The sequence below is a fragment of the Cricetulus griseus genome (genome assembly GCF_003668045.3).
Source record: "Cricetulus griseus strain 17A/GY chromosome 1 unlocalized genomic scaffold, alternate assembly CriGri-PICRH-1.0 chr1_1, whole genome shotgun sequence".
NCBI classification, from domain to species: domain Eukaryota; kingdom Metazoa; phylum Chordata; class Mammalia; order Rodentia; family Cricetidae; genus Cricetulus; species Cricetulus griseus.
In genome coordinates, this window is record NW_023276807.1 from 159360203 (window position 1) to 159383313 (window position 23111).

General features: G+C 38.1%; 1 protein-coding gene across 1 annotated transcript in view; it reads left to right on the forward strand.

Annotated features, from left to right (window-relative positions):
• Nucleotides 1-23111, forward strand: part of Bmp2k (BMP2 inducible kinase) — a 90165-nt gene that overhangs the window by 52028 nt on the left and 15026 nt on the right. The window contains exons 10-15 of the mRNA XM_027387669.2: nucleotides 185-345; nucleotides 3596-3840; nucleotides 5416-5514; nucleotides 6768-6970; nucleotides 10590-10747; nucleotides 16906-17016. Coding sequence (XP_027243470.1) covers nucleotides 185-345; nucleotides 3596-3840; nucleotides 5416-5514; nucleotides 6768-6970; nucleotides 10590-10747; nucleotides 16906-17016 — 977 coding nt within the window. The remainder of the gene's footprint in view (nucleotides 1-184; nucleotides 346-3595; nucleotides 3841-5415; nucleotides 5515-6767; nucleotides 6971-10589; nucleotides 10748-16905; nucleotides 17017-23111) is intronic.

Genomic DNA, 23111 nt, shown 5'->3' on the forward strand with positions numbered 1-23111 from the left:
GTATTTTTTACTTTACTAGCTTTATTAAACATATATTCCGAGATGGATACATAGAAGCAAACCGAAAGGACTAATGTGTTCATCTGTAACTATCATGTGTAGTTTAAACTATCATGTCATTTACTATCATAGTAAACTAGAAATAATCTCAATATTTGTAATGAATTATATTTTTCTATTATAGAATAACAGATACCATTGGACCAACAGAAACCTCAATTGCACCAAGACAAAGACCAAAGGCCAATTCTGCTACTGCCACTTCCAGTGTGCTGACCATTCAGAGTTCAGCAACGCCTGTTAAAGTCCCTGCTCCTGGTGAATTCAGTAACCACAAACCAAAAGGTAATTAACCTTTGCAGTTCTGATCTCTTTGTGGTATGGATTAGCCTGATGTGGTTTGATTCCTTGAGAATATAAGTGAATTTAATATTGTAAAGCACAGAGCACAGTGCTTTAAGAAATAGGGCTGGATACATGGCTTTGTCAGTAAAGAGCTTGCTGTGCAAGTATGGAGACCTGGGTTAGGTTTCCAGCACCCACAGTGAAAACAGATGGGCATGGCAGTGTGCTTCTATAACCATAGTGTCGGGGGTTGAGGTAGAGGTGGGAGCATGGTGGGGGCCGTGAGGGCATAGAGACAGGCTGGTTGTAGGTTTGCTAGCCAGCCAGTCTGACTGAAATGAGAGCTCTAGCTTTAGTGAGAGAAGAAAAAAAAAATGGGAAAATGATTGCAGAAGACATCCAGATCCCCTTTGACCTCTACATGTGTATGTGAGCTCACTGTCCACAAGAACCTGTCTATTGATGTCTAATAAGCTGAACTATTTTTCTAAAATTTTTTAAAAGGCAAAGTTACTAGTAATTTTAATGTGTATAGAAATATCAGTTCGCTTTGATATATAAATAGAAACTCATCTTTTGAGTCATTACCTAGTAGGTTTGAGGGTGGCAGTAACATTTAACAGGTGTTGGAGATTCTGTATTGTATTGGACAGGAAGTAGTTTACATTCCATCCTTAAAGAGTTACAAGTCTCTAGAGCCTTCGTGAAGGAGCCATATGGATATCATAGCATAAGCACTGTCCTATTTGATTTTGAGAAATTATTTTTATAATCTTAAATGCATTATGGTAAGTGTAATACCTAACAAAAATGTTCCCACAAGGAAATAGCTCTAATAATAGAGTAAATTTAATTTCTCAAGGTGTCAAAGATGTAATCTGAAGAATCACTTCCAGGAAAGCCTGGTTTGTGTACTATTTTCTGACAAATCTGTCTTGTTTTATTGTTGAAATGTTTTTATTACAGGTACTGTAGTGATTAAGATCACATATTTTGACTGTCATGACTCTGATTTGAGTTACATTTATCCCATTTTTGAAACTAAGATACCTAATAAAAACATAAGTGCTTATCTAATCATATTCCTGAGAAGTTTAAATGAGGGCTTAATGTAACCTCTGGTCCAGAAGCATTATGCAATGTTGACTGGTATTTACTATTACTGTTGTTAATACAAGCTCAGGGAAGGTGATGTTTATCTTTGCATTAACCTGGCATATTGCTGCAATGATTTTGTGGTATTCAAGTACATCTATTGGAATATTAATTCCATGGGAAAGAGAGATGATGGCATTTTGAACTTATTTGTATATAATTCCCCTTTCATTTAAAGTTTATTTTCTGTGTGTGGGTGTTTTGTCTGCATGTATGTATGTGTACCATGTTTACACCTGGTGGTGGAGGCCAGGAAAGGGCATCAGATGCCTTGGAGTTGGAGTTACAGACAGTGCTGGGATTGCAGGCTTGTACTGCTGTGCTTGGCTTTTGTATGTGGGTGGTGGGTGCTAGTGATCAGACTCCTTCTGTTTTTGAGGTAAGCACTTTACTGACCAAGTCATCTCCTCAGCCGTATTTGTAGGTTTTTTTTTTTTTTTTTTTTTTTTTTTGGTGCTTTATACTGATTTCCATAGAGACGATTCTACTTTATATTCATATTAGTGTACATGAGGGTACCACTTTCAAACCAGCATTTGTCAACTCCCTTGTGTTAGCCATTGTCACTATGCTAAGATGGAATTCCAGTGTAGTTTTTATTTGTATTTCCTGGATGGGTTAGGATGTTGAACACTTCCTTGGGTATTTTGGCCATTTGTATTGCTTTCTTTGAGAGCTGTCTATTTAGTTTATTAGTCAGTTTCTTGATTAGATGGGCTTTTGGTCCCTAATATTTGGAGTCCTTTATAGATACGTGAATTCCTGGTTAGTTGTAAAGCTTTTCTCCATGTGTGGATAATATCTTCATTCTCTGTTGCAGACCAGCAGTTGTGTTCGTCATTTCTCAGGGTGGTTTGCTATACTGTTGGAGTCCCTTTCTCTCCCCCCCCAGTGCTAGGATTACAGATGTGTACCACCATACCTGTTCCATATTTCCTTCCTTCCATGTGCTCACATATTACCATTCATTGGTAACTCAGATTCCACTGATGGTCTTTCTCTCTCCCCCCGTCTCTTCCGCCTTCTGTCCCTCCTTCCAATTTATTTACTTTAATTTTATGTGTATAGGTGTTTTATCTGCATACATGCCTGGATGTGGTGCCTATGGAGTCCCGAAGGGGGCCTCAGATACCCTGAGACTGGGATCTTAGATGGTTGTGAGCCATCATATGGGTATGGCTTCTAGTTTAGTGTTTTTGTGTGATTCCTGAGTATATGAATAAGTGGTTCTCTTGTTTCTTGTGCGTTGGACTCTCTTCTGTTTGTTCTGTTTAATTTTGATTCATTAGTTTTTTTTTTAATTTTTAAAAATTTATTTTAAATGTGTGAAGTTGTCTGATTCCCCTGGAACTATAGTGACAGATAGTTGTGAGCTCCCATGTAGGTGCTGGGAATTGAACCCAGGTCCTCTTGAAGAGCAGCCAGTGCTCTCAACCACTGAGCCATTTCTCCAGCCCCGATGTGTTAGTTTTTGTTTTATCTTTACTATATTTTATTTTATTATCCCTTAGAAGCCTATTTGTTTTCTAGTGAGAGACAGAAAGGAAGTGGAACCAGAAGTGAGGAGGAACTGGGAGTAGTAGAAGGGAGGAGAAACAGGATATATTATGTGAGAAAAAAATACATTTGCAATAATAGGAAAGTAAAAGAAAATGGCTGTGTGAGCCATTAATATGTGAAAGGCAGAATGGAATGAAATAAATTAAGAGGAAATGTTAGGTGAAGGAACAAGAAAGATATTTGATCTAAACTTTAAACAAATGATGCCTTCAGACCCAGAGAGCCTTGCTGCTATGCATGCATACTCATCACGGTGCTTGCTGGAGTGGAACATGCGGAACAAGGTTGTGTGGCTACTCTTGTGGGTGGGAAGATGAAGCCAGCATATGGTGCATTCATAAGATACTTATTTGTTGGAGTTGTAGATGGCAAAATTACATTTCATGGGCGTGTACAATTACAGTAAGTACTTAGTTTAGACTATGTAATGTACACAGAAGTCTATTATAAGACCATAAAAGTGTCTTAATTAAATAACTTGAAATCCAGCCATCTTGTTGAAATTACGTATGTATTAATGTTTTTGGAACTACAGGAATATTGAGACCTGGAAATGGGTCTGAAGTCCTAGTGGGTCAGGGTCCCCCTCAGCAGCCACCACAACAGCACAGAGTTCTCCAGCAGTTACAGCAGGGAGATTGGAGATTACAACAACTTCATATGCATCGAGATCCTCACCAGCAACAGCATCAGCATCAGCAGCATCAGCATCAGCAACAGCAGCAGCTGCAACAACAGCAGCAGCAGCAGCAGCTACTTCAAAATGCTTATTTGCAGCAGGTAGTGTTTTTATTACTTCAGATAGGGAAGTAGTGTGAAATTCACACAGCAATCGGGTATCATTACACTCACTTTTGTATCATAGGCTTATTATAGGCATATCATAACGTGAACTATATTCAAATAAACATTTCTCTTAGTTTCCTGCTCACTGAAGAATATGTTGCTAATTTACATTTGATGCTAAATGAAGAGATGCTCTTTTAAAATGGTCATAACATGGCTTTATGGAGCAAAAGTGTTTATTTGGTATTCAGAAATTTGTTATATTTTGAATCCATTCCATGCTACATTGATGCATTTTCAAAAGTAACATTGTCTTTTTATTATTTTATTTATTTATGTCTTTGGTTCTGAGTCTAGTCTTTAACTGCTGAGTCATTTCTGTAGTCCTGTTTTTATTTTTTCAATATTTTGACTATGTTGGAATAGAATAAAAAAGAACCGTTATTCTGTTCTCTGCTTTATAGAAACCTTCAAAATTCTAGTCTCACTAAACTTTCCTAAATGGAAGTACAGTAAGCACAAGCATTGTATCTTTGTCTGAGGTGTGTTTGAGCTAACTGTGCACATGACACTTGCCATTGTGTTGCTTCCCTACTGTTGGCTGATAGAATAGAGTGAGGGTGGTCACTGGTGCCATGAGATGCCAGAGAACATGGAAGGAGAGATACTGTAATGAGTCAGAGATCACTGAATGTCTCTTCATCAACAAGGAAATGCTGACAAGTGTTTGTTAGCTCTCTTCCAAGCATCCTTAAACTGATACAGTTTTAGCTAAACTGTTTTATTACTACCTTAAAACTAATTCTGATAAACATATATAAAGTGACAGCCACAGGTTATAGTTATTTTATATTGGTTTTAAGACCTGATTTTCTTAATCACTGATCTGATGAAATCAATACTTACAAAACAGAACTTGGGAGGAGAGAGATGGCCCATTGGTTAAGAGCACTAGCTACTTTTGTAGAGGACCCAGGTTCAAGTCTTGGTACCCATATGATGGATTCCGCCCTCTTTTGGACTCTGTGGGTACTGCATGCACATGATGCACAGACAGACATTCAGGCAAAACACCCATATATACAAAATAAAAATAAATCATAATAAAAAAAAAACCCTCTGGCATTGAAAAGGTCTGAATATTGTTTGTTTTAGTTACTATTCTGTTACTGTGAGTAGACACCATGGTCAAGGCAACTCACCATGCCTTGGGCGCTTATTGGGTGCTTGCTTACAGTTTCAGAGGTTAGTCTGTTGTCATCATGGTGGGTAGGTGATGGGGCAGCAGGCATGCAGGCATGTGCTGGACAAGTTGTTGAGAGAGCCGCAAGTTTCCAGAAGAGAGAGAATGAGACTGGACCTGGCATGGGCTTTTGAAACCTCAAAGCTCATCCCCAGTGACACACCTCCAACAAGGCCACACTTATTTCAGCAAGGCCACACCTCCTAATTATGCCCAATAGTATCATTAGCTGGGGAATATCATTCAAACATATGAGCCTGTGGGGGCCATTCTCATTCAAACCACCACAGTATTGATTTCTGTTTTTTTTTTTATTCCTATCATAGTATCAACATGCAATGCGGCAGCAGCAGATACTTCAACAACAGTTTTTAATGCATTCAGTCTATCAGCCACAACCTCCCACATCACAATATCCTACAATGGTAAGGGCTGTGTAATATCTAGATGTTCTCTACAGGTGTGTATTACTAAGTTGAAATTTACTAAGTATGCATGATGGTATGTAGCATTTCATAATTCACAGTCAGCTTGGGGGTTGGGGAAATGAGTCAGTCCAGCAAGTGCCATGTCATGCATGTACGAGGACCTAAGTTTAATCTTCAGCATCTATTCAGAAATCTGGCTGTGTAGCAACTTGTACCTGTAATCCCAGCAATAAGGAGGCAGAGATGGAAAACCTGGGGTTTGCTGGCCAGCCAATCTAGTCGAATCAGTGAGCTCCAGGTCCAGTGAGAGACCATGTCTCAATAAATAAGGGGGAAAGTGATGGTGGAAGGACATCCAAATCTTAACCTCTGTCTACACACATGCAAATTGCTTTGTTACTTAACTGAGGGAAGATGGAGAGATGGCTTAGTAGACAGTGTTTGCCATGTAAGCAAGAGAACCTGAGTTCAGATCCCCAAGCCCTAATTAGAAGTAGAAAGCCAGCAGCACATGCTCACCCAGCATCCCACTGGGTGGGGCTAGAAAGAGGTAGATCCTTGAAGCTCATTGGTTAACCATTTCTAGCTGAATTGATGAACTCCTGGTTCGGTGAGAGATCTTGTCTCAAAAACCAGACTAGAGATTGATAGAAACATCCAGTGTTGGTCTTGGCCTCTACATGTACTTAGGCCCTTTCATGTATATATACACACAAGTTATAAAGTTACTTAATTGATATGTTTTCATTGAAGGCAGACATATTTGCAAGCAGTATGAAGTTAAACTCTTGCATCTAAATGTGTCACATTATAGCTGATAACACTTCTGTTTATAAGAGTTCCTATAGTCTTTTGTCATATATCTGTTTGATTCAGCAAGGACTGTACTATGTATTTGCTCCAGAGGACTCCCTCCCTCCTCCCCTCCCTCCCTCCCTCCCTCCCTCCCTCCCTCCTCCCTCCCTCCTCCCTCCCTCCCTTTTTTCCCCAGAGAATCAGTTTATCTTAATCTACTCCTTTATCTTTTTCTTAAAACACTTGAAGGAGGAATTTTGAATCTGCCCATGAAATTCCGGCTTTTTAATATTAAACTAGTTTAAATCACCCTGTGTAATTCTCAGATAACAGCTCCTTCTTCAGATACAATATATATTTTGGGTTTCCAGTTTTTTCTCCATGGGAAAAGGAAGGAACACAGGTGTAGTGCTGAGGTGACTTGATCGTGGGTTGTATGTTGTGTCTTGTTTCAGATGCAGCAGTATCACCAGGCTTTCTTGCAGCAGCAGATGCTAGCTCACCGTCAGCAGCCTCAGCACCATCAGCAGCCTCAGCAGCAGGCATCACCCGAGTATCTTACCTCCCCTCAAGAGTTCTCACCAGCCCTAGTTTCCTACACTTCATCACTTCCAGCTCAGCTCGGAACCATAGTGGATCCCTCTTTCGGTGCCAATAGGCAAGTGCTTTTCTAGAGACTGCAAAGGGACTTACTGTGAAAGTGGATGACACTGGTGAGAAGGGCCACTAAGTGGCTCTTGAATTAACCCAGTTGGTCTTCATGTAGAGCCGATTTGTTCCCCTCCTAGTCCTAGTCCTTTGTTGTGTGCCTTCCTTCCTTCTGTTGCCATCTAGCAGTTCTGCCAGTTGATATTTGCAGACAAAGTTATCCATACCTGAGGACATTTAGGTAAAGAATGTATTAGTGTGCAAGTGACAGCATTCTTTGTAATTTAAGCAGAAGCAAAATCCCAGAAGGCTACTTTAGTAGTTGAAAATAACCCTTGTAGACATGTTAACTTTTTCTACTTATGTGTTACTACTACCTTCAGTTAACTTGACAATTCATAAAGTTTGCACATTTTCTTTTTACACATGGACAGATATTTTAAGTATGTCATGTATAGCAAACTTAGTGTAGTTGGGAGACAGTGAATTTAAACTATTGATATATACTGGTTAGAATTATTGTGTGCGTACTTTATATGGGAAATCATTAATGTAAATTGAAGAACTTTGGTACAAAATTTCTCACACTTGGATGTGACATTAATATTAGTAAGTACTTTGGGATCTTGGAATTGAGTCAGTATGAAGTGGTTGGGAGATAGCTTTTTAAAGTGCTTTCCGCACAAGCACAAAGACCTACATTTGATCTTCAGGGTCTATTAAAGTGGGGAGTGATGGGGAGATGGAGATGGAGGATCCCTAGCTATCCCAACCTGGTCTAATTGATGAGTCCCAAGCCATTTAAGAGACCCAGTATCAAGAAACAAGATGGATAGCCCCTGAGGAATACCACTAGAGTTGGTCTCTTCCCTCCATATATGTGTGTATGCACACAAACATGCACAAGTGTATATGTGCACACAAAGATACAACCCTGCCACCCCAAAATAATGAATATGGATCTCTGTAAATACAAGACTAAAATTAGCTGATAAACTCGTTACTGGAACACCAAAGAACACCAGGCTTTGAAACGGTAGCTGAGAGAAGGGTACATGAGTTTGAGTAGACAGTGGACATGAGGAACAACGACATCACTGTAAGTTTTGTCTGTCCAAATAGGGTAAGTCTACAGTTAGTCACAGTGTTGTGTGTGTGTGAGTGAATGGGAGGGAAGGAGGGAGAGAGGGAGAGAGTGAGGGAGGAAAGGAGGGAAGAAGAGAGGGAGAAGAAGAAGACTGATAGGGATCTGTTACATACTGGGATGACACCAGGAAGGAAATTTTAAAAAAATTAGTGAGATGCTTTTCTGAAGCAAAAATATTTGATTCAAAAATAGTATATGAGTTAGGCAAATTTTGTAATACAGAGCAGAATTTAAAGGTATAAATCAGTGTTTGCCATTTTCTCACTCTAGTTTTTGTTTGTGTACTTAGCACTTTTCTATAATACATTACTAGCACTATTATAAGAAAATTATGGCCAAAACGACATACTTGAAACAAATTAGAATCTCATATTTTGCTTGATTATAGTTGGTATATACTCATTAAGCTGATGGTTTCATTAGAAACCCACATGGCAACAACCAAGGTTTACTTTCCAGCACTGTCCAAAGAAACAGAAAAAAAAGTTAACCCACAAATAAAGTTCTGATAGTGTGTATGGTGTGCAGAAGTAACACAGACCTTCTCATTCAGGGTTCCACTGTCTGAACTCCTTATTGTGCATGGTGTACTTCAGAGACTGATGATCCTTCAGAAGTATAAGTTTATACAATGTGTCAAGCCTCATCAGTCGTTCTCATTATGTAGCTCTGGCTGTCCCAGAAAGCTTGCCGATGGACTAGGATGGCCTCAGTCTTGAAGATGTGCCTGCTTTAGTCTCCTGAGTGCCAGGGTTAAGGGCATGGGCCACCATGCCCAGCCAGCTCGCATCAGTATCTTAGAGCTAAATAATTCACAGCAGAAATCTTTGCTTTTGCCACCTGTACATGTCTGTCACCTGTGCTGGAAATTGAAGCCAGGGCCTCGGGCATGCCAAGTGCCCGTTCTTCCTGTGAGCCGTGCCTCCAGTCGCTCTGTTACTTAAAAGAAAACAAAAAGATCCATCTTTATTTTATGTGTATGAATGTTTGGCCTGCATGTATGCATGTGTACCATGTAGGGACCTGGTTCCCCCTAGGGCCAGAAGAGGCCACTGTTCTCCTAGAAATGGAGTTGTACATGGTTGTGAGTCATCATGCCGGTCCTGGGAACTGAACCCAGAGCCTCTCAAGACAGTAAGTGCTGTTAGCCATTCGTTATCTCTCTAGCATCCCTATACTGATTTTAATAATGAAAATTATCCTTTTTTAAATTTGTTTTAAACACTCCTAATTATTTACAGTTATTTAAATCAAGGCCATTTAAAGAAATGCAGTGTGGTAAAGTAAGTAATTATAACTACAGTAAGAAAGTTATGGGTGGGGGGAGATTAGGGATTAGGTTTCATTCTTTTTTGGAGAGAAGTGTAGCGATTACACTAAGGTTCTGTGTGCTCTGTGTGCGGTTGGTCCTCCAGGCCTTGTAGCTGCGCTTTACTATGTCCATAAATTGTGGGTTAAGGTGACACCCTGTTGAGTAGTGTGCCAAAAACAGTCTCTGCACTCATCCCAGGAGTGGGAGGAGAGTGACTCAGATAGGAAGCCAGGCATTTTAAAAAGCTGTCTGCAGAAGGGAAATGCTCTCTGGGTTTCCCCACCTGCTGTGTGTGTCTTAAGGACTTCCTTCGCAAGTCCAAAACATTCTGGAAATAGAGATGGAGTTCTGCCACATGTAGGTAGATTTATGACTTAGCCATACCCAAGTTTTATTTACCAAGTAAGTCTATCTAGTTGTAGGTAAATTACTGTTTATTTTACTTTTGTGTGCTCTAGACTTCAATTATTGCTTCATTTCATTGTGGTGTCTCTGTTTAGCCTCATATGATACAGGGTAGGTATGGATCACTTTACAGTATTCAGCAGTGGTTTTAGAGTGATACTGTTTGGTACGGTTGCTGATTTTTCACTTTAGGCCTTGTTAACTTTGAGAGTAACAACCAATACCAACTACTTGTGTTTTGTTGTTGTTGTTGTTGTTTTGTTTTGGTTTTTAAACCAGACACTTTTTTATTTACATATATTGAATTATTTACTCTTTTCAGTAGCCCCATTAAGTTTATGATGCACTCCTTTTTTCTTACTAATTTTTTTCAAGACAGGGTTTCTCTGTGTAGCCCTCCCTGCCCTGGAACTCACTCTGTAGTTGAGGCTGGCCTCAAACTCAAAGAGATCCACCAGTCTCTGCCTCCACAGTAATGGGATTAAAGGTGTGCGCCACCACCACAGCCTGACTGCTGTATTCCCTTTTCATGGACTAGAATGCTGAGGAGTAAGGGCTAAGGAAGGAGCACATCAGGTGTGCCATACACAGGTGGTTGTTTATAGAGCTATGTGCCTTGTGGAGGTGGTTCAGACTGCTGCTGTTGTCTGTCCATGCTGTACCCCAGGTCTTGTTTTAAAGAGTTTCTAAAGGGTAGAGTGGAGCACCGATGTTTTCTCAATTGTAACGTCATCCTTTTCATGCATCCTCTTCTCTTTCAACCAGGTTAGTTGCTGAGAAGGAGGCAGTAGCGCATTTCACAAACGAGAAGGCCATCAGTCACCCGCCTGATATGTCAGGGTGGAACCCTTTTGGAGAAGACAACTTCTCCAAGTTAACAGAAGAGGAACTGCTGGACAGAGAGTTCGACCTTCTCAGATCAAGTAAGGGACACTTGAAGGCTTATTTTGCTTCACAGTAAATAAAGTACAGCTCTATAATTCAGCAAGGCCAAAGACTGTTTCCAGGTGGTGTGAACAATTGTTTTTGTGCATTTGAGGGAAAACTTTTCAGGTCACTTTCTTTCATATGCTATTAAACTATGTTGTGTCACACATTTAGAAATTAGTTGCTTGATAGTAGCTAAATAAACTCAAGATTGCTGATATCTTAACCCTTAAAAACTACTGTCTATGAATGTGCAATTCATATTATCTTCAAAACATGGGAGACTGATGTTTAAGTAGAGAAGACATTATCAGTACCTTGCCTTACTAATCACTTTGCAGCTTTGTGTTGCACATTCAGTAGAAGATATGGTGGATTTGAGACATGCTTGAAAATGCCCGGAGAAAACATAGGCTACATTATGTTAATGTTTTGTCATGTCCTTTTAATGAGTGGTGACATAAAGGGGTTGCTTTGTTGTCCTGATATGGCCAAAGCTAAATAAAATTCTTTTCCACTTTAAATCTGATATGTCAATGTTTTTACTTGGAATCATTACCTTTCCTCAAACTACCTAATATATACATTAAGACTTGCCACATGTATTTCAGAAGTAATCCTTTTTGGAAGAATGTGGTCGTTTTGAAGAGGTTTGCAGAATTAAGAGCAAGAAGCTCATTTTGTGGAGAATGTCAGTGATTTTCTAGTTCCTGAGGCTTGTGTATGTATGTATATGTGTGTGTGTATATATATGTATATATGTGTTGTATACATATACACACGTATATATGTATATACACAGTGTGTTTCCCTGTTTTGCATATGAAGTGAAGGACCTAATAAATAACTCCCAGTTTTTAATTTCTGTTTTATTTAGGTAACTAGCTTTATGAACACATTTAGTAAATGAAATGTTTTGTCTGAATTAGTATGTATTTTATGTAAAATTTATAGATGAACTTCATTCATGTAAGAGATTCCTGTAAGGCATTCATGTTTGGAATCTAAATTTGTATTTTGTATCTTGGTGAGTAAATATGGATATAAATGAATTTTAAGCCCCTGATATACATTTGTTAACTTTGATAAAATCAATCTTACCTTATATTAAAAAATGTTTTTAAATCAACATTTGTTTGGCATTTTTCCTGGAGTTTATTTTAAGTAGCCCCAGAAGCATGACTTAAAAAAAGATGTAAATGATGTCCTGAAGAATAGTAAAGGGAGATGCTGAGGGGTCTTTAAGTACTTGTCATTTATGGAATTATTTTAGTGTTTTATGAGTGTGTGTATGCACATTCGAGCGCATGTGTGTGTGCATATGTATGTACATTAATGCCTGCGGCAGCCTGAAGTCAACCTGAAGAGTCACCTTTGATCCCTCTCCAGTAGTTTATCTAGTCAGCTTGTCTGGAATCTCCTGTCTGCCTGCTGAGCCCTGGAGTTAGATGGTAGCCACGATGTCCTCCTGGCGCATCCACACTGGGGATCTGGATTCTCTCCTCATGCTGGTGCAGCAAGTGTGTTAGTGGAGCCATCTTCCCCGGCCTAGGATTAGTTTAGAAGCAGATGGTTCCAGTTTCAATATGCTCTGACAGGGGTCTGTCTACTAACTAAATATTTTCTGTTTCTTAAGTTAAAAAAAAAATCACTTTTTTTTTTCCTTCAAAAAGTCAAGGGCTAGTAAGGGCTTTTGTTATTTTGTGTCTTATAAAATGTGGTATTTGTTTGGGGTAGGCTGGAACTATATATGAACATGCCTACATGTGTAATTTTGTCTTTTAAAATTTTGGAACAACTGTTTTTAAATTTGAAGATAGGAAGTATCAGTGACTCACATGTACTTGTGGACCTGTTTCTAAAGGCAGCTCAGAATACATCACACTGCATTAGAAGATGTCAGGTCCCAAACTAAAGCCCAGGACGTCAGGCTGGAGCAACCACAGTCCTTTGCAAACTACCCAGTGGCGTTGAGCAGTGGGTATCACTACCACATGGCTTCTGCCCTTACTTCACCATGTAACAACATCAGAATGGCATCTCACTGGGGTAGAGTCCAGTGAGGTCACTTGGCTTTCATCAGTCTCACCCTGCTCCCTTCCAAACTGGGATAGATGGGACAGGGTTATTACGTTTAGACCAGGCAACGAGAGCCATCACTCAATCTTAAGACGTTTAGCTGGCATTTTGAAATTATATTTAACTCATGAGGTATCTTGGTAAGTTACAAATGAAATGAGAGTCAAGGGCACAATGCTAACTACAGATGGGCAGATAGCAGCTGAAAGCAGGTGGAAAACATTCCCTTCTCTTAACAAGGAGTGAGTGGGCTGCAGTTCAAAGAGAGGAATATTACTTAATACCTTTTGGAAATTTAGAGATTGGCGATAATGTGTAGGATGTATGCCCTTAGAAATGTTTCTTTCCCTAGTTTTAGAGGTCGTCTTTGATACCTATTTAGGTACAGCAGTAGTGTATCCAACATTTGATCTGTATGGTAGAGTTTAAGTCATTCTGATAGGCAAGGACCTCTTCTAGAACCTTAATTTCAGCATAAGACTGTGCAGTGGGTATTCATTATTGCTTGGTTCTTGTCTCCCCAACCTTTTCCAAAGTGAAGAACTAATTTATTAATGCCCTTGGAATACCACATATTTAGTTTGTACACTTGTTTCTTGGCACACATATTTATTAACAGTTTTCCAGGGTTTGTAAAAGCACATGGGTTAGGTTGGTGAAATCCTTTCTGCAGAGAGACTGCCATCTCCCTTTGGCTCTTGAGAACACATTGTCCTTGTAAGTGACAGGTTAGTTGCAGAGTGACCACAGTTCAGTGTTGCATTACCATTCAGGATTTTCCTATTAAGGTGGCATATGGTTATTTGTTTAATAGGAAGAAGATAACACCATCTAAAAATATATATGACTTGTGTGCTTCATATAGGAAGCAATTTTAAAGTCATAGCAACGTTTTTTGAGATATTAAAACTAAAATGTTAGTAATATCCTTAATTACCTATAATAGGCATGTAACATCTAAAACTATTGTTGCTTTAACTTTCAGTGTAAACGAGTGTAATTTATGGTTCAGAATCTTTTACTGGTTCTTTCTTGATAACAATACATTAAATCAAGATTAAGCATTAGTAATAAAGTTTGTCTCAATGAATTTTCTTTAAAGTTAAACTTGCTGTTGTCACTGTCTTTTGTACCAAAGCATATCCTGATTTAAGTTAGTAAGCCTCAGGAGTCTAGTTGTCATATTTAATATGTTAAACAGTAATTGGAATATCACCTGTTTAGGGAAAATTGAAACTTGAGTTTGGTTAGATAGCTGTACTCTTATAATTGTGAATTAAGAACAATGGGTGGTTCATTGGTGAACAAATAGATTTCCTGTTCTCTGTTTAACATTTCATCAAAAAAAAAAAAAAAACTAAAAGGAATAACAGAAACCTAAAGATTGGTTGGTTTGAAGTTTCACTGAATATGTTGTATAATTTTTAAAGACATAATAAAATAGTTGTGAATGTCAGGGTCTCTAATTAGTTTATGGTAACATACCAGCAGTCACCCTTTGTTAGGGTTCCTTCAGACCTGCTACAGTGCCCTTATCACAGAGCAACAATTTTCCAGTCAAGTTAGGATGGCTCCAAAGTAACTACGGATACTGCTTTTTACAGCCCTATTCATTAAGCAAGTCTTTGCTTGAGGCCTCTGTCCATTTAACCTACAACTTAAAATACCCCCAAGAGTATTTTAATTGTGTGGTGATGTTATGGAGAGTACTTTGCTTTCAGAATTGTAAAACCCTGTGTTTTCACCATCTCTATCAATTAAATGCCTTGGAAAGAATCCATCTTTATCTGCCAACACAATTCTTTTGTAAGGCATGGTGAGGTAAATTTCTTGTATTAAAATCAGGCCTTGTTCTAATTGAGTGAAAACCATTCATTTGAAACCAGCTCTTTAAAATGTGGCTCCACATTAAGAACTTTGTTTTTATTTCCATGTAATTGATTGTATAATAAGTTAATGTGTATTTGTTTTATATTGTGTGTTCTGAGACCCAGATTATGTGAACTTTAGAAACCTTAAATGATTTTAAAAAACATTCCATTAAAAATTGATTCTGTGTTTTGTGGAACAATAAGAACATGATTCATTTTGTTATAAATGTATGCTGACTTATGTTTGAAAATAACTGAGTAAATGAGTTTTTCATATAATAATACCTTATGTATTTTTCCTCATGGAGACAGACCCCCTACATAAGGATTAGCTCACTCCCACATGAAGTTTGTTTCTTTGCTATAACTGCACAGTGCTGTTTATATATTTACCACAGTTTACTTGATTGTTGAAGATAATACATTGAGTGCAAAAGATTCAAAGACTGTAGTAGTGATTTTGCACTTTCATAATCTGGGTGCCATATTCTGATATTATTTTGTACAGTGGAGGCTCCCATGTTCACCTTTAGACATTCTGATTCATCAGGTCTGTGTAATAGGGTAAGAGGCCATTCTATATTAGATTTCTGGCAGTATGCAGATGTTTAAGAAGGCTGTTCCAAATTCAGACTTAAGTCCATACATGCCCCCTGGATTTCAGGAATTGCCCTTCTTACATACTGCTGTTGTGGCAGTCACTTGGCTTAGCCTCTTTTGCCTTCCTGTTTCCCTTGTCCCCACTCTTACATTGATAGAATCTAGAAGGTGTATAGAAGACTGACGACTTGGTACAGGAGGACTTGGATACAGTGCATAATCTCTGGTTTAGTTACCTCAAGAGACTTTGAGGGCTGCCCTTCATGTGTCATCATTGCTTTCTACTACAGTAAATTGGGAGCCCTCCATCATATTTTTCCCCCAGAAAGATGTAATGAAACTAGCTTCTTAACAGGTGCCTTAACAATAGAGTGTGAAAATGTGAAAAAAAGGTGCAGTACATTCATTCTTAGAAATTTCAATTCTGTTGGATTCTTCCTCCCTGTTTTCTAGTCCCTTAAACATAAATCGAAAGCAACATAATTTACTCACCAAAAGGATTCTTGAAAACAAGTTAGCATGAACATGAATTTGATTTTTTTTTAATGGCTATGGAACAAGGGTCTACTGGGAATGCCTAAAATTTCTTTCATGATAAGTTTTCAAATAGTATAATTTTGATTTCTAAGAATCAGGAAGGGGACATTGTATAAAAAAGAAAGTTCTTTGTTGGTGCGTGTAAGCATCCCCAGTGCAGACAACTTAAGTGTAGGGGAATAAAGCCATGGCCAGGGAATGGAGAGAGTAAATTCTTTCTCAAACATAGCTGTCTGTTGCCTTTCATCTGTGGTGTCTCCATCCCAAGCTGGTGATAGGTCTTTTTGTACCCTGTAATTAGTAGAGTCACTCTTTGTCACTGCCCACCCCCTTGTTCTTTTTCTCCGCTCTACACTTCTTCTATAGTTTTGTTTTCAAACACTCTGTTTACATTTCTTACAGTGTCTTGTTGGTTTTTCATATAAGCATATAAACTACATGAAGGTGTGTGTAGGGGGATCCTCCTTTTGTTTTTTATGTTACATTCCAGTTGCTCAGAACAGTGGTGTGCTGAATACTCAAACATTTGTTGGATGAGTAAATATAGTGTGTGTGTGTGTGTGTGTGTGTGTGTGTGTGTGTGTGTGTGTGTGTGTGTGTTAGGGGAAATGACTAATTATGTGAAATAGAGTGAATTGTTTTTCTGACTATTGAGAATTAGAATTTACCAATTTTAGAAATGAATAACCATTTACAGTACTTTTTCTATAGGTTTTTGTTGAATGTCTGCTAAATATGTCTATCTAATAAGCAGGGATTAAACTTAAGTTCAATATGTTATAAAATGTAGATAACTAGTATTATGTGAACCAGACTCATTTGTTAGGCAATTTATGGTTAATGTAGCCTAGCACTGGTTAATACCCTTCAGCTTGCTTTTGTAGCAGCAGATACGTATTCAACCTTAGGACACGGCCTCAGTCCTCATAAGAACAGGGCTGTGAATTACATTTTTCAAAAAGGTGATTGCTTTAATTTTTACTTTGATTTATACTGTATATCACTTTTCATTTAAAACCATCTTTATTTTATTTTATTTTTTGTTTTGTTTGATCTTATTTTTGCAGACAGGCTTGAGGAGAGCGCACCCTCAGATAAGAATGTAGACCCACCCTCTGCTCCACATAACCATCCTCCGGAAGACCCTTTTGGTTCTGTCCCTTTCATTTCTCACTCAGGCAAGTTACATGTGTGGTATCACTGTCCTTGGAATGTACAAGAACAGCAGCAGCAAAATCGTATAGATTTAAAGAATTAATGCACAGACGTTAGGTTCAGAAAGTAGAACACAGTAAGTTTTATGAACTGTTAACCATCTTTGTTTTCCTAATGTTTAACCTATAGAGTTGTTATTGTATCTTTGCTGATTCACATGGTAAAAACATGTCTTCTCAACAGCTATTGGGTTCTAGTTTTCAAAAAATGGTACATGAAAATATCTCCTATATTTAAAATACAAAAATATTTTTATACTTAGCTTTTGATTAAAAATGTGGTGTTTTTCTAGCATATCCATGCTCTTTTCTAGTCTTAATGATTTTGTATTTGGCACATCACTTTAACTACTCTTCTTACATTCATTCTTGTGATTTTAGTTCAGAAGTTGAATGCTGATGTTATTCACTGTGTAAAATTATTCTAATACTAATAGTAATTTCAAAGTAATTGTCTAGTATAGAACACTAATCAAGATTGTTTTCATTTTCTGTCACACTCCATATTAGTCTATCATCACATTTCTTGCTTCAGTTGTCAGTTTCATGGATGACATAACATCTTAACAGGGACAGATTGCTAACTGTATATCTACTCCATCCATTCTGTGTGGTTACTCACACTGCTACAATCCTAAGTTGAGAGTGCATTATTTTTCTTTAATTATATTTTAAAAAATGACCATAAGTCTTCAGGAACCTTAGGATTTGTGACTTGAGATTCTGATACAAAAAGCAGTTTCAGGGTTAGTTCTTTGTTCTTCTGCTGGAGTGCAGTTCCAATAAAAATGCCCTCACTCTAGAACTTACTCTAGAACTTGTTGCATAGCATGAGCATTGTTAATAATGGAATGGCTTGATTTGGAAACTAAGTAAAGGAGCAAATAGGCCTAGGAGAAATGTGCCTGAGATGGAAGAAAAAGTGATTGATGTGAGAGCAATGCTAATTTGATACTTTTCAGACTCAAAGTTTATTTAAAATAAAAAAATCTAAAATAGATGTTGCTGTTGGCCTAGGTATTAGAAGCGTTAAAATACTTGGTTGTGTATAATTTTTAGGTAAATATAAGGCATGGGGATATTTAGTTTCCTCTAGTAGTAGAATACATGAATCTACTGAAACTAAAACTAGCTTCCCCTTAATCTTGAGGAAATAGTTGTACGAGGGGGGACATCTCTAGTAAAAGCAGCTCCATGAAGAAAGTGAGAGCAGTGAACTCTGGAGAGTGAGCAGGTCCACTAACTGCCGTCCTTGTGTCTGCTAGATACAGTCTGAGTAAACCATATGGGGAGTACTAAAACAAGTACAACTATGAGCCAGAATGCTGTAAAGAATAAGTCTAATACTAGTGTGTATTTAAAAGGAACCACTGTCCCAAATTTAGTGTTCTTATACTGGTTTTGTAAGGGAATTATGCCATTCCTCCATCTGTCTGTCTGTCTATCATCCATCCTATCTGTCTGTCTGTCTATTTATCTGTCTATCTGTGCATCTGTCTATCTGTCTGTCTATCTAGCCATGCTCGAAGTTGGGATCTTTATCTTATTTCTTCCTTTTCAATGCTGGGATAGCAAGCAGGTGTCACCACAAACTGTATCCTTTTGATTTTAAAAGAGAAGAATTTGTTAGAAACTGTTAAGGAATGCTGAGAGCAAGAGAAATAGTCTTCCACAGTGAAGAGCATATCACCTGGTTATCCAGTACCACATGTCAGCCAGGCAACATACTTAGAAGTAACATTATAGAGACTGAGCAGGTCATATTTGGGAATAAATACCTATACACATATACATGTATGCATGCAATAACAATGAAATAGACTGAATTTGAAGGAGAGAGTGGAGAGATAACAGCCTTGTCCACAGCCTTCAGATCATTTTCTCAATTGATATTCTCTCTTCCAAAGCGATTGTAGTTGACATAAAGCTAACCAGCACAAGCTTTAAACTTAAGACTTTTAGCTGATTGATTTTTATTTTACTGTGGACTTGAGATGGCTTCATGGTTAGGAGTGCATATTGCTTTCAGAGTATCTAAGTTTGGCTCCCAGCACCCTACAACCTGTAACTCCTGCCCTAGGGGGATCCAGCACTTCTGGCCTTCACAGGCACCTGAACTCAGTGTGTGTGTGTGTGTGTGTGTGTGTGTGTGTGTGTGTGTGTGTGTGTGTGTGTGTGTGTGTGTGTGTGTGTGTGTGTGTGTGTGTGTGTGTGTGTGCGCGCGCGCGCATACACATTCATGTAATTAAAAAAATACAAATAGTACATATAGTTTAAAATGTCAAATTTAGCAAGAGAATCTTACATGAGGGATCTTTCCCTCTCCCCTTCTGTTAAAACTCCCCAGAGATTTTTTTTTTTTTTTTACTTCTGGCACTTTAATATATTGTGCTAAATTGTTTATTTTTTATTTAATCTCCTCCTAAACTGATTTTTAGATGGCATGTGTAAAATACTTATTTTGGAACACTTGGATTTAGATTAATTATACTGTGATCCCTTCTCGTGTGCATACATACATTCAATTGTGTGTGTACAGTCATGCGCCACATAACAGTGAAGGCCCAAATAAATGACTGCTTTCTTCTATTCCCTGTTTCTGGGGCTGGCAGTGTAGTCTAGTTCAGTGGTAGAGCATGTGCTTAGTGTGTACACAGCTCTGCCTTTGATCTCCAATATCCATGTACACATGCCACATTCAAAAAACAAAAACAAAACCCAAAAACATACCCCACAGATCTCTGTGCTAGAGTTTGGATATTTTCATTAATTGCTTTCCAACTTCCTTCTTGAGACAAAGTCTCTCGCCCAACCCAGACCTTGCTGTGCTGTCTCTGACTATCCAATCTGCTCTGGGTGTCAATGCCCTGTCTTCACCTTCCACCCTTTGGAATTTCTGGGGACTACCATGTTTAGCCTGGTTTATCTGGACTCTGGGTATCTGAGCGTCTCTGGTCCTTACTCTTGTGTAGCAAGCAAGCACTTTACATGCTGTCTGCCCGGACTAGGTATGGTTTTGAACGTGTAACCATCCCTCACCTTCCAGATTCAGATTCGGCACACCACAGTCACACCCCTTCTGCAAGGCTCAGTTCCTATGCTGATTCATTGCTATGATTCCTTTGTTTCTTGCCATGCTAGTTATTGCTGTGATTTTTTTTCTTGCCTAGTTTATTATGTAGTCTATTAATTCATCTCCATTTGGAATTGGTTACTTCATGGTTGTCATAGTCCCCTAGTGGTTTCTTTTGCTTTTTAGTCTTCATGGAAATTCCTGGAGCTCTTCTGCTTCCCACCCTCCCTTTCCTTCCTGTGAATAAAGCAATTACTCTTTTGTTTTTTTCTTGAGGCTGTATGCATGATAGAAATAGTCATGTAGCTGCATTGCCTCAGATAGCACACTGATACCTGGTTGATAATTTGAGTGAGAAAATAATTCCAAGTTGCATAATTTTTTTCTGTGATTTTTATTTTTACAAATTTTTATTTTTTAGGTGGGTAGGGGATCTCAGTTTTTAGCTCCAAACTGGCTTTACACTTCAGATCTTCCTGTCCCAGCCTTCCAGGAGCTGGGATTTTCTTTGGAGTTTGGAGGTTCTCTTTCACTTGTGCATTCTGCCAAGGTTATTGAGAAGTGTGATTCCTTCTACCCTTCCTCCCTTTTCTCCTTGGACAATTTTAGCAGCTTAACTTGTAGTCTTCAAGGTACTTTGTTTTGGTGTAAATCATTTTTTTTTGTTAGTTATTATACTGGAGACCTAGTAAGTCTTTTCAGTCTGAAATATATTTTTTCTTGTGTCTTTTTTTTTAAAAAAATGTGTGGATATTGTGCATTGTGGATTGATATTTTAGTTTAAAATGTTTGCAATATTTTCTCTGTCTATTTGCATCTTAGAAATACCCTTTATTTCATATTATTTCTAGTTGCAAGTACTATCATATTTCTTAGATATGACATATTTTCATTTCTAGGAATACTGCATATTTTTGCACATTTTTTTTGTCATGATTTTTCTTTGTCCTCCAGTTTAAGAGTGTCAGCAAGTGAATGCCAATCTTTCAGTTCCCACAGTAAAGTGAACTTGAAGAACAGAAGGAATTCTGCTTTTAGATGCAGTATTTCCTAGGCTGGCAGTTATTTAACTTCATACAGATGACTTAGTGCAAAATGGTGTGGGACAGTGGGGAGAGTGGAGACACATTCATGGTCAGGAGATAACTCTACTATATTATAATGTATTTTGGTTTAAAAAATATTGCTGGTTTCAGTTTTTTAAAGGATTTTTACCTTATAACGGATATAACCTTGGTTTCTGTTCTTAACAGTGTCGTTTTCTTCAGCTTTGTGGTCTTTTGAAGTATGTTGGGGAATGTTGCTCCTATACTCTGCAGGAGATAGTATCTGGTCCACACGTTTCCCTTAAAATACTTAGAAGAATTCTTCTAAGAAGCCACCTGGACTTCAGATTTTCTTGGGGGAAGAGTTTTAAGTATTTCATGTTGTTGATACATGTATTCAACTACATACTTCATTTTGTTAATTCCTGCGATGGTGCTTCATACGTTTATCTTTTCCTAGTGTAAATTGTGAAATGTGCTTCTCCCACCCCAAGTTTGCCTGTTTCATGTCAGACACTGCCTGGGCTTCTTTGACAGCTTTTCATGATATGCTGTTCATTCCTCTAACATCTTGCAGGTTGAGCTTCCTCTTTGTTCCTTGATTTCTAATTTATGTTTCCCTCGTGCAACTTGCTCACACTTCAAGGCAGATCAAGTGTACTAATTTTCTAGAATGAGCTCTGACCTTACTGCTCTTGTACTACATTGGTTAGATTATAAGTTTCCTCTTCTCCCTATTTTGGGACAGTTTGCTATTCGTGTGCCTCTTGAGCAAGACTTGTCCATGTGGTTTTATACTTTTCCCTCAGTGTTGGGATCCGAACCCATTCTAGACCTGTGGTCTGCTGCTGAACCATCTCTAGGCCTGGACTGCTGTTGCACATGTGTGGTGTGTGTGATGGTGAGGGGCATTCAAAATGGAGGTCAGGGGGTAACTGTGGGAGTTGGTCCCTTTGGTTCCAGAAACTGAACTCAGGTTGTAAGACCTGGTAACAGGTGCTTTTCCCTGCTGAGCCCTTTTGTGAGCCCCACACTGATGTATTTAAAGTGCAGGTGCTTGACTTACAGATTTCTCTTTTAGCACTGTATTATGTTAATGTACACACTTTAATATGCTGTCTGTTATTTATACTTAAAATTTTCCTAATTTCTCACATGTTCTAATTTATTTTGATTGAAGGTTAACATTCCAGATACTTGAATTAATTATTAACTACTATTTAAGTCAGAGTCTCACAATGATGTCCGGAACTCGCAGAGTCCTGGGATCAAAGGAGTATACTACTATGACTGACTAGAATGTATTTTTAAAAACTAGTTGAGGATTCCCTTGGAGTAAATGGTAATATAGTGTTAAAATAATGGATCCTCTTTCTTTGGGTGGAGGGAGAGATTAAGACAGGATTTTGATAATAGCACAACCCATCCTCAAACTTTCTCCTGCTTCAGCCTCCTGAGTGATGGGATTACAGTAACACACCATCATGCTTGGCCATGAAAAAGTGAAAAAGTGAAAGTAAGACTTGATTGGAAACAATGAGTTGATTGGTAGATTAATTAATTGAATCTGGGATAAAGATGAGATTTAGCTCAGATGTGTTTTTGAACAATATATAACATTAAAATTTTTATACAATAAAAGGATCATCTTATTGCCAAATACACTCTTGTTTCACAAAATAGTTTCTATTAGCTGCAAATTATTAATAATACATTAATTAATAGTATTAATATTAAAATTTGCCTTAGTGAGTCTGCAGTTTTTTTTTTCACTCAAAATTATAACCACCATTCATTTTCTTTACAACTCCTGTCACTACTAACAATGCTATTCTGGTTCAGTGAGATGATGGTCAAATTACATCATCAGTCCAAAAAAATATATCAAAGCAAAGTAGGGGGTTCCAAATTGAAGGCTTGTATGGGCTACATAGCAAGAC